Source organism: Lytechinus variegatus, chromosome 11 (genome assembly GCF_018143015.1).
Source record: "Lytechinus variegatus isolate NC3 chromosome 11, Lvar_3.0, whole genome shotgun sequence".
Classification (NCBI taxonomy): domain Eukaryota; kingdom Metazoa; phylum Echinodermata; class Echinoidea; order Temnopleuroida; family Toxopneustidae; genus Lytechinus; species Lytechinus variegatus.
The window spans coordinates 1692546-1704863 of NC_054750.1; the positions used below are offsets into that span (position 1 = coordinate 1692546).

Here is a 12318-nt window from a genome sequence, read left to right on the forward strand (position 1 = left end):
AATAGAAAGTGAAAGTCTTCGATGACAGTGGGATCTGAGGGCTGCAAAACCTGTTTGCAGAATGCTCCACTTTGACGGGGCCTTAGAAGTGCCCATTTGTCTAGGTTTGGTCTCGGAACTGGTGATATTATTGATGTCGGTTTTTTTTGGAACAGAAGACAGCCTGACTGACTGCCCACTTGTGTATATCCTTCTTGTGGGCGTCAAAACGATGCGGGTGCCGTGTGCTATTTGGGAGGTAGGCCTATATGTGAACAGACACCCCAAAGCCAACGATAAGTCGCCCAAAATGAATCTTGCACATCCTAAGCTTTAGAATGAAAATGATACATGATTTTTTTATTATTTAACAATAACCCTCGCAAATATTTGATTGCATGCAGAAGGAACTACGCGAGATCTTAGAAAAATACGGAGAAAATAATGTTTGAAGTTCTGAGTTCACTCAGGTATGAGATGTGCATTCTGTGCAATCTCAGAAAAGCTTGTGTCAAAGGAACTCTTGTCTTGTTTTCTATTTAACTTTACAACTAGAAATCTTGACAGTATCTAGAAGGATAATTATTCTTTTAGATAAGCTGATTTTGTGTTATTTATTTTTCTATTCTAACACAAAAGTTTTGCGTTGTTCAGATGGACTTTGTCCAGCCCTTGTAGTAACATTCTAGTATCTTAAAGATATACCGTGTTATCATGGTTACTAAAATGACATAACTGAAGACTGGAATATGTTATGAAGGGGTTATAAACTTTTTGTAAATACTTGCTAATATCGGAATGTTCTGATACTATTATACACCGAGGGCAATTCAATTTCAGAGAATATCAATACAAACACGTTGAATCATATGAAGAATAAAGTATATCCCCGGACAATTCATACTTGATATTCGGGAGAGTTGGCCATAGACCGAACACTTTCATTTTATTAATTTGATCATACACATGATTTTTAATGTTCGAATACTCCACAACCTATTGAACTTTCAGGGGAGAGTATCAAAAGATCTGTATAAATCAAATCAGACTCTTCCTATGTGGAAATGGTCTGCTGTTTCTGAGAATACCCTCTTCCACCGGACACTCCATTTGATTATCAGTACTTGTGTTTTGTTTGAACATTGTCGATCTAAAATGTTCTTTTAGAAAATAATTGTTCTTTTAATATCATATGGAACGCATTTTAATTATCTAGCATTATTCTTTTTATTCTGCCATTGCTGCTCCAAATATTAACCAAATTTTATGTTTTTGGTATCTTTGTAAAGAAGAAGAATCATTTTTTCAGGTCATGTGTTTGGAATTTTTAAAAAATGTTGCAATATAGGGAAAACTTTTGATATAAAACTTGAAACAAAATGATTTTTTTCATGCAACAAATGTTGTTGTTTTCACACTTGATTTCTGTTTGAGCACAAATGATTTTTACATCATAATAAAGCTGAAGATCTACGCTTTAATATGATATAATTTGTATAAGAAGATGTATCTTAGATGGGTCAGCAGCCAGCTTTTCATAGGCCAAGTACATTTAGCAGCTCAAAAACAAGAATACTGCACTCTGATTGGTCACTATAACCTGTAAAGACTTTAAATTGGCCACAATGGTGATGTCATAGTGATGGCAAAGGACTATTGTTCCGTTTACTCCAATAAATGAAATATCTGAAATGCCTTTTTGTTTTCAACAATTTTACTTAAAATTATATTTTTCTTTCATAAGGACAGAAAATATGTTACCTGTGTTAGATCATTACTGCCCCTGATATGGAGGATAGGTAAAAAGGAGAAAACCATAAATCCCTGATAATTAAATACAAGGCCTATGGGAAATTCCAATGTTCCCCACACTGGGCCTCTGCAAGGTCACACTCACCATGTGGTAATCTCTTCAAATAACCCGCGCCTGTTGTTGTGAAAACATTATTCAGCCAATCAGAACTCTGGATTTTATGTTACTCAGAAATTTTAGAAATCTCGTCTTGCATCTTGATGGAAAAAGCTGGCTGCTGACCCATCTAAAAGATGCCACATATCAAGAGTGACATTGTAAGAAAGTACAGAGTTCGAGCTTTTTGATGATAATAAATAATGTTGGTACCTAAAACACAAAATGTTGCACAATTTGCAAGTGAAAACAGAGGAAGAAAATTCTGTTTGATGCATCTTTTCTGGTAAAAAATTCACTTATTTATCAAAATATTTTATTCAAAAGAAATAACCAATATGAAAGAGTAACATTTACTCTTCCCAATGGTACAAAAATAATCAATTGTACTCCAGGAGAAAGTGGTTAAATTCTTTGAGAAAAAAGTCTCACAATTCACGAGATTTTGCAGGGACGTGAATTCAGCCACGAGAGGACTTGGATAAATCTTGCCCATTTGCTCATTAACACAGGGGCTTGCCGACTGACTGGACTGCGAAAGTTGTTTGTCTAGGTTTGGTGCGGGAACTTGTTATATTATTGGCGTATTTTATTTTGGAATTGAGGAAAGCCTGGCGGACTGTCCAAACCTTTAGGAAACCTCTTTATGTGAGCATAACAAAGATGGAGGTGCCAAGTGCTACTTAGGGGGTATGTAACAACATTCATTGCTTTTCGATATGCATGAATCAATTTCCAAATGGTTCATTACAGATTCAATATGATTAAAGGGGAATGAAACCTTTGGAACAAAGAGGCTAGTGTAGAAACAGAAAAATCAAAGAATAAGAATAAAGAAAGTTTGAGAAAAATTGGACAAATAATGAGAAAGTTATGAGCATTTGAATATTGCAATCACTAATGCTATGGAGATCCTCCCATTGGCAATGCGACAAGGATGTGTGATGTCACTGATGAACAACTTTCCCTTTGGTGGACTATAAAATACCCTCAAAATGTATCTTTTTACTTTTTCTTATGATGATACAAACTCTTTATCCAAGATGTATTCTCAAAAACTATGTATTACATGCCCTCATGTAGAAAGAACACATGATCTATGGATAGATGTGATAAAAGAAGCAATTCAAGTGAAATATATACTAAAGTAATGGGGAAAGTTGTTCACAAGTGACATCACACATCTTTGTCGCATTGCCAATTTGCTATCTCCATAACATTAGTGATCGCAATATTCAAATGCTCATAACTTTCTCATTATTTGTCCGATTTTTCTCAAACTTTTGTTGATCTGTTTCTTTGATTTTTCTGTTTTCACACAAGCTATCTTGTTCCAATGGTTTCATTCTCCTTTAAAGTGAATTACAGTGATTTCATATTCTTGAGCAAACTCCACTTGATTTAGATACACTACGCTTAATTAATTACATAACAAAACATTTATTCATTCTAAAAGCGTAATGTTGAAAGTCTCCGAATTGTGCAAAAGAACAATGTTGAATGAAGAGTGGAGGTCTTTTATGCTGGATCGTGGATGACTGTCTGTGGTTGGGGATGGGATCTAATGGAAGCAAGGGTAGTCTGCAGAATGTTCGGGTTCGACGGGACGTTAGAAGCGCCTCGTTCGTCTAGGTTTGGGCAGGGAACCGGTGATAGTCTTGGTGTCGGTTGTTTCGGAACAGAAGATAGCTTGGCAGACTGCCGGTGGATGAACCCTAGTTGCAAGTATCAGTATGATGCAGGTGCCGTGTGTTATTTGGGAGGTATAAACAATTTTTTACACTTATTAAATGAACCATAGGTATACTAGGATGCTTTTTATAATGTCACTTTGTTTTGGTCATCGATGTGCCAGCTACAGAAATTGAGTGGTTAACCAATCCTCACCAAGTCCTTCCAATCAAGATTGACATGTCAACGGTTCCAACAACGCTGAAGGAATTGTGGAAATAGTGTACCACAGATCTTTGAGAATAGTTTGTATTCGTGGCTGTGGTTAATTTCTTTGGGATCTACTCGATGCGACGGTGGTATGCAGAATACTAGGGTTCGAAGCATAGAGCTAAAAGCTCTGTGGTTCGAAGGGGCTTTGAAAGCACCTCGTTTGTCTAGATTTGGTCAGTGAATTGATGATATTATTGATGTCCGTTTTTACGGAACAGAAGACCGCTTGGCAGACTGTCTATTCGGGAGCGCTTCTTACTGTAGGCATCACCAAGATGTGGGCGCCGTGTGTTATGAAGGGGGTATAAACTTTTCGTGATAAAATGTCAGAATTTTTACATGGCTACCTACAAAATAGCATTACAATGTTACTTCTGCTATTCTACGTCGGGGCATTTCAGTTTCAGAGAATATCAGTACAGACACGTTGAATCATATGAAGAATAAAGTATATCCATACATTATTGATGATTAATATTCTGGAAGATCTGGCCATAGAGCAATTTCATCTTATTGTGTTGATAATACACATGCTTTTATCCTGTTTAGATACTCCAGCTTTAAAAAAGAACACAGATCATGACAATTTCAGGGAAGAGTATCAAAAGGTCTGCACAAATCAAATTAAATTACTCGTATGTAGAAATAGTCCGCTGTTTTTAAAAAACATCCTCTACTTCCAGACGCTGAATATCATTATTAATATTTGTTTGATATTTATATATTGTCAAGAGGAAATGTTATTTTAGAAAATAACACTTGTTCTTTTGAATATTTTTGGAATTACTTTTAATCATTTAGCCCACCCGAATCCACTCCAAGTTCGTCTGGTCGGTGGATCAAACGATGCTGAAGGCAGAATAGAGGTCATGCATAACGGATCCTGGGGTACTATCTGTGATGACTGGTGGGATCTGAGAGACGCCAGGGTGGTTTGTAAGATGATGGGGTTTGATGGAGCTTTGGAAGCCCCGAGATCTGCTAGGTTCGGTCGGGGCTCTGGTCGCATTCTTTTAACCTTGGTCGGATGTGATGGAACCGAAGAAAACGTAGCAGACTGTGCTCACCTAGGGATTGGAGATTGGAGATACTGTAGTCATGAATGGGATACAGGGGCAATTTACTGGCTCTTACTTGTTTTATTTCAGGTATTTCCTCATGCGTGCAACACAGAAATGTAAATCTTTTACAGTGGATCGTGGATGACCGTTTGTGATGATTTCTGGTATCTGAATGGTATTATTGGTGTCGATTGTTATGGAACAGAAGATAAACTTGCGGACTGCATCTTCTGGATAACATCTTCCTGCTGGCATCACGAAGATGTAGGGCCATGTGTTATTCACGGGGTATGTAACAACATTGCTTATTGAAGTGCATGAATCAATTCCAAAATGATTCATTACAGATTCAATATGATTAAAGTGAATGCCATTGCTTGTATATTCGTGAGCAATCTCCACTAGATTTAGAAGTGTTAGGTTTAATCATCCACAAAATAAATTTATTCGAGCAAAAAAAAAAAAAAAACGTGTTCAAAGTATTCCAAGTATGCAAATCTAAATAACAATGGAGGTCTTGTACAGTAGATCATGGATGGCAGTCTGCAGTAGAGGGTGGTGGGAACTAATGGAATCAAGAGTAGTTTGTAGAATGCTCGGTTTCGATAGGGCGTTAGAAGCTCCTCGTTTGTCTAGGTTTGGTCGAGGAACCCGTGATGTTATTCGTATCAATTGTTACGGAACACAGAAGGCAGCCTAGCAGACTGCCCCTATGTGGGAATCTCTTCTTCCTGTGGGCATCAATACGAATTGGGCGCAGTGTGCTGTTCGGGAGGTATGTGATCACTTTATATCCGACAACAAACAGTGCTTGCAGATGTGGGCCTACATTACTATGAAATATATATAAATCCCTTCAGCTAATGCAACAATATCAAAATTTCGATTAGAGATTAAAACTCGATTCGTTTTTCAAAATTATCTTGTCCTGTTGTAACGAAATACTTACACATTAATTTAAGTAATAGCTGGCGAAAGCACAGAATACTTACAGTGTTCCAATAAATGCATCAATAGTTCGTTCCTTAAAATCGAAATTCTAGTATCTGAAATGATCCCGTCTTTATCATTTTTACTAAAAATGGAATAACTGAAGACTAAATGATATCTAGTGAATAAAATTCAATCAGATTAAGGTGTCTTCAATGGCTCTAACAATGTTGAATGAAGAGTTAAGGTCTTGTATGCTGGATTATGGATGACTGTCTGTGGTTATAGATGGTACGGTTGGGGGATCTAAGGGCTGCGAAAGTTGTTTGCAGAATACTCGGCTTCGACGGGGCGTTGGCAGTGCCTGGTTTGTCTAGGTTTGGGCAAGGAACCGGTGATATTATTGATGTCGATTGTTACGGAACAGAAGACAGCTTGGCAGGCTGCTCTATGGGGCTCTATTCTTCCTGTGGGCATTAATACGATGCTGGTGCCGTGTGCTATTCGGGAGGTATGTGATCAATTTACATCAGCCAACAAAGAGTACTTGCAGATGTGGGCCTACATTACTATGAAATAAAGAAAAATCTTGAGCTAATGCAACAATATCAAAATTCAAATTAAAATTAGAACTTGATTTTTTTTCACAATTGTCTTGTCCTCTTATTATGAAATAGTTACACATTAATCAAAGTTATAGCTGGCGACTGAGGAAAGCCTGGCGGAGAGTCCAAAACTTTAGAAAACATCCGGATGTGAAAATAACGAAGATGGAGGTGTTATGTGCTATTCAGGGGGTATGAATCAACGTCTACTTCTCATCAATATGCATTAATCAAATTCCAAATGATTCATTCCTGATTCAATATGATTAAAATGAATGACAAAATGCTTTTTAATCGTGAGCAAACTCCGCTTTATTTAAAGAGTTAGTACGTTTAATTCATCACAGAATAATTAATTTATCAAGAAAAGGCGTAATGTTGGAAATATTCCAATTGTGAAAATCAAAATAACAATCTTGAATGAAGAGTGGAGGTCTTTTATGCTGGATCGTGGATGACCGTCTGTGGTAATTGGTGGCAGTGGGATCTAAGGGAAGCAAGGGTAGCCTGCAGAATGCTCGGGTTCGACGGGGCGTAGAAGCTCCTTGTTTGTCTAGGATTGGTCGAGGAACCGGTGATGTTATTGATGTCGATTGTTACGGAACAGAAGGCAGCCTTGCAGACTGCCCATATGTGTATATTTATTCTTCTTGTGGGCATCAATACGATGCGGGTGCCGTGTGCTATTCGGGAGGTATGTGATCAATCTACATCAGTCAACTAATAGAACTGATTTGTGGGCCTACATTACTATGATAAAATTAAAATATCTTTTTGAGCTCATGCAACAATATCAAAATTTTGATTACAAATTAGGAATTGATTTTTTTTCTAAATTACCTAGTCCTGTTATTATAAAATACACATTAATTAAAGTAATAGCTAGCGAAAGCATTGATAGAATACCTGTGTCCTAGTACATGCAGTTGTTTGCAGAATAGTCGGGTTTGACCTGGCAGAAAAAGCTCCTCGATTGACTTGGTTTTTATCCGAGAACTTTAATATCTTATTGTTTTGGAACTGAGGAAAGCCTGGCGGACAGTCCTAAACGTTAGAAAACCTCTGCATGTGAGAATAACGAAGATGGAAGAGTTATGTGCTATTCAGGGGGTATGTAACAACGTCTACTTATCGATATGCATGAATCAAATTCCAAATGGTTCATTACTGATTCAATATGTTTAAAGTGAATGACAATGCTTTTTAATCGCGAGCGAACTCCGCTTTATTTAAAAGAGTTACGTTTAATTCATCACAGAATAATTGATTAATTCACTCAAACAAAAAAATCGTAATGTTCGAAGTATTCCAATTGTGCAAATCAAAATAACAATGTTGAATGAAGAGTTGAGGTCTTGTATGCTGGATCGTGGTTGACCGTCTGTGGTGATTCGTATTGGGATCTAAGGGAAGCAAGGGTAGTCTGCAGAATGCTCTGCTTCGACGGGGCGTTGGAAGCACCTCGTTTGTATAGGTATGGGCAGGGAACCGGTGATATTATTGATGTCAGTTATTGTGACGGAACAGAAGACAGCCTGGTAGACTGCAATGTTTACACTTCCTCGTGTGGGCATCAATACGATGCGGGTGTCGTGTGCTATTCAGGAGGTATATGCTGAATTTCGCATTGTCAACCAATAGTTCTTGCAGATGTACACGTAGGACTACATTATCAAATACAATAATTTTGTTTATTAAGTAACACATGAAAATTAAGTTAATAGCTTATCTATGTTATCTATTGATCGAGTAATAGCTAGCAAAAGCGTAACGGTTTTGCGTTTGAAATAATTGACATTATCAGTCCTTTCAAAATGAAATAATTTATCAACATTTGGATGTCAAAAATGATATCGTCTCTTCAATCATGGCAATGGCTCGAACAATGTTACATGGAGAGTGAATGTCTTGTACAGTAGATCATTGATGACAGTCTGTGGTAGCAGATTGGCGCTTTGGGATCTAAGGGCTGCAAGGGTTGTTTGCAGAATGCTTGGCTTCGACGGGGCATTGGCAGCGCCTCGTTTGTCTAGGTTTGGGCAGAGAACCGGTGATATTATTGACGTCGATTGTTACGGAATATAAGACAGCTTGGCAGACTGCCCCTATGTGGAGTTCTATTCTTCCTGTGGGCATCAATACGATGTGGGTGCCGTGTGTTATACAGGAGGTACATGATAAGTTCAAAATTTGTCAACCAATAGTACTTGCAGATGTAGGCGTACATTACCATGATTGAAATATAAGAATTTCGTTAGGTTAACATGATTAATACCACATTAGGAACACTTCGATTACAAATAGAAAATAATAATCTATGCTTATATATTGTCACCATTTGTTTCACATTAATCGAAAAAATGCCTGGCAGGATCATAGCAGTTTTTGCGTTAATTGTCTGGACATTGTCTAATCCCTTAAAAAACTATCAAAATTTGGATTTCGAAAATGATATCGTCTTTTGATTCATGGCAATGGCTCGAACGGTGTTGAATGGAGAAAGGAGGTCTTGTATGCTGGATCGTGGATGACTGTCTGTGGTTGGGGGTGGGATCTAAGAGGAGGCAGAGTAGTGTGCAGAATGCTCGGGTTCGACGGGGTGTTGGAAGCGCCTCGTTTGTCTAGGTTTGGGCAGGGAACCGGTTATAGTATTGGTGTCGGCTGTTACGGAACAGAAGACAGCATTGCAGACTGCCCAAATAAGTGGAGGGAACCTAATTGCAAGCATCAGTATGATGCAGGTGCCGTGTGTTATTTGGGAGGTATAAACAATTTTTACACTTTCTAAAATAACCATCATAAGCATTCTAAGATGATTTTAATAATGTCAAATTGTTATGGGCAATCAATGTTCCAGCTGCTAAAGATGACAGGTAAACAAATCCCAATCATGTCCTCTCAATTAAGATTGACATCCTGTCAAGGTTTCCAATAAACGCTGAAGAGTGGAAATAGTGTACGACTGGTCTTTGGGAAAAGTGTGTAGTGAATAGTGGTTCGTTTAGATGGGATCGACTCGATGCGACGGTGGTATGCAGAATTCTCGGTTTCGATGGGGTTTGGGCAGGGATTCGGTGGTAATATTGATGTCTGTTGTTACTGAACAGATAAACACTTGGCAGACTGTCTATTCTGGAACGTTCTTTCACTGTAGGCACCACAAAGATGTGGGCACCGTGTGCTATGAAGGAGTTAAAAACATTTTGTAAATACTTGCAAATATCAGAATGCTCACATGACTATCTACAAATACATGTAGAAGTACAATATTACTTCAGCTATTATACACCGGGGGCATTTCAATTTCAGATAATATCAGTACATACACGTTAAATCATATGCAGAATAAAATATACACCCAGACTATTTATACTTAATTTTCAGGAACAGCTGGTCATAGACAGAGGAATTTCTTTTTATTGATTTGATCATACACATGATTTTTTCTGTTTGAATGTCCACATATGAAAAACACACACCCCATTACACTTTCAGGGAATAGTATTAAGAGAACTGTATAAATCAAATGAAATTCTTCCTATGTGGAAATGGTTTGTTGTTTATAAAAATATCCTCTTCTTCCGGTAACTTCATTTGATTATCGGTATATTGGGATGTTTGAACACTGTCAAACTAAAATGTTCTTTTCGCAAATAACACTTGTTCTTTTTACATATCCTGTGGAATGCCTTTCAATAATATAGCACACCCGAATCCACTTCAAGTTCGTCTGGTCGGTGGATCAAACGATGCTGAAGGCACAGTAGAGGTTCTGCATGATGGATCATGGGGAACTATCTGTCATGAACTCTGGGATCTGAGAGACGCTTGGGTGGTTTGTCGGATGCTGGGGTTCGATGGAGCCCTGGAGGCACCGATATCTGCGAGGTTTGGTCAGGGATCTGGGCGAATTCTTCTAACCTTGGTCGGATGCGATGGAACTGAGGATAACCTAGCAGACTGTGCTCATTCAGAATTTGGAGACTGGAGTTTCTATTGTGGACATGCGAGGGATGCAGGGGCAATGTACACCACAGAATAAATCTAACGAAGCGATCTAGACACAGTCCTCAAATAGCAATTCTCCTTGGTCATGTTGGTGTTGCTATCTATTAGATGCAGCGTTCATTGTCAAAGATAAAATTTGATACCTATTGTTAAATTTATTGATTGTTATTGGTGTAAATGCGTATCACGATGGGAATGATAAACAACTGATATGATGTACTGCTACTTGTTCGTGGTAAATATGTCTGTATTACATACATTAAGACCAACATCAGTTGTCCAAAGTATTGAGTGTACATGTCATAATGTGCACACTTTACATATCACTGAATAGCCTCATCGGGCGCATAACCAAGAAATTATTATTTTTGCTGATTTGAAATGTCAAATTTCTATCGTCAATCCATGCAGTTCTCCCGACAGTTAATGCGTCATAATATATGTTTATACATACAAATTTTCAATTATTCTATTAACATGATTAATAACGGCATTATTTGGGCATAATCAGGTTTTCAACAAATATATTTATTTCGTTGATTGTTCCAAGAACTCTGAAGAAAGAGTCGATATATTTTACAGTGGATCGTGGATGACCGTTTGTGATGATTTCTGGTATCTGAATGCTGTTAGGGTTGTGTGCAGAATGTGAGGGTTCAACAGAGCTTTGAAAACGCCTGGTTCTGCTAGGTTCGGGCAAGGAACCGGTGACATTATTTATGTCGAGTGTTTTGGAACTGAAGAAAGCCTGACGGACTGTCCATACCTCTGGAAAACTTCCTGCGGACACCACAAAGATGCGGGTGCCATGTGCTATTCAGGCGGTATACATTTTTTTTCTAAGGTTGGCCAGCTTTTTCCGCAAAACCGCTCTTTACGACAGTGAATTTCCTACTCATTCAAATCCTTGTTTTCTCCCTTTTTAGAGGATAGCACTATGACTCCCGAAAAACCAATCATATTACAACATGCCAAATATAGGATTTGTGATGTTTGTTTGTTCATCATGATGAATATTGTTAAACTGTAAAATGAATAATTATGCGGCTTAATTCTTGAATCTGCTACAAATTAATTCAAAGTGACAGATTCAATTAATAAAAATGCAAAATTAATGGATATTTCGAGAACTTTCGGTTTTTAAATTTAATCAGGTACTGTAAATTATTCAATCATTTTCCGTTGTAACATTTATATGACTTTCTAATTAAATTTGTTCTAATCCCCAGCACACCCAAACCCATTCCAAGTCCGTCTGGTTGGTGGATCTAATGATGCTGAAGGGAGAGTAGAGGTGCTACATGACGGATCCTGGGGAACTATTTGTGATTACCTCTGGGATCTAAGAGACGCCAGGGTGGTTTGTAGGATGCTTGGGTACGATGGAGCCTTGGAAGCACCAGGATTTGCTAGGTTTGGTCCGGGATCTGGTCGTTCTCTTCTTTATGGCGTCGGGTGTGACGGAACAGAAGACAACCTAGCAGACTGTGCTCATCCAGGGATCGGCGATTACTGTAGTCATGCATGGGACGCAGGTGCAATTTATTGGCTCATAATTGCTGTATTTTTAGCTAATTTTGTCGAAATATTTTGTTATATTTTCAGTACGTAACTAGAGCGTCTGCTACCATCAAACATGATCAAGGAAGAGCAAGGAATCTATTATCGTGTCCTAATGAAATCTGGATGCTTAGCCGAGGCGACAAGATATCAACAAAACTAATTTGGTAACTTTGATGTGAAGTTCCGAAAATGCTACAAACTATCAGGTATTCTGAAAGGTAATTTTTTTCCCTGATCCAACAATATGTTACCAAAATTGTGTCATGCATTGCCGTTCACCATTTCGCATATCTACCAAAGTCGATGGCAAATTTGTCTG

General features: G+C 38.0%; 1 protein-coding gene across 1 annotated transcript in view; it reads left to right on the forward strand.

Moving 5' to 3' along the window:
* Positions 1-12318, forward strand: part of LOC121424132 (deleted in malignant brain tumors 1 protein-like) — a 28599-nt gene that overhangs the window by 13951 nt on the left and 2330 nt on the right. The window contains exons 5-7 of the mRNA XM_041619731.1: positions 4634-4768; positions 10133-10321; positions 11666-11971. Of these exons, the coding sequence (XP_041475665.1) occupies positions 4634-4768; positions 10133-10321; positions 11666-11971 (630 nt within the window). The remainder of the gene's footprint in view (positions 1-4633; positions 4769-10132; positions 10322-11665; positions 11972-12318) is intronic.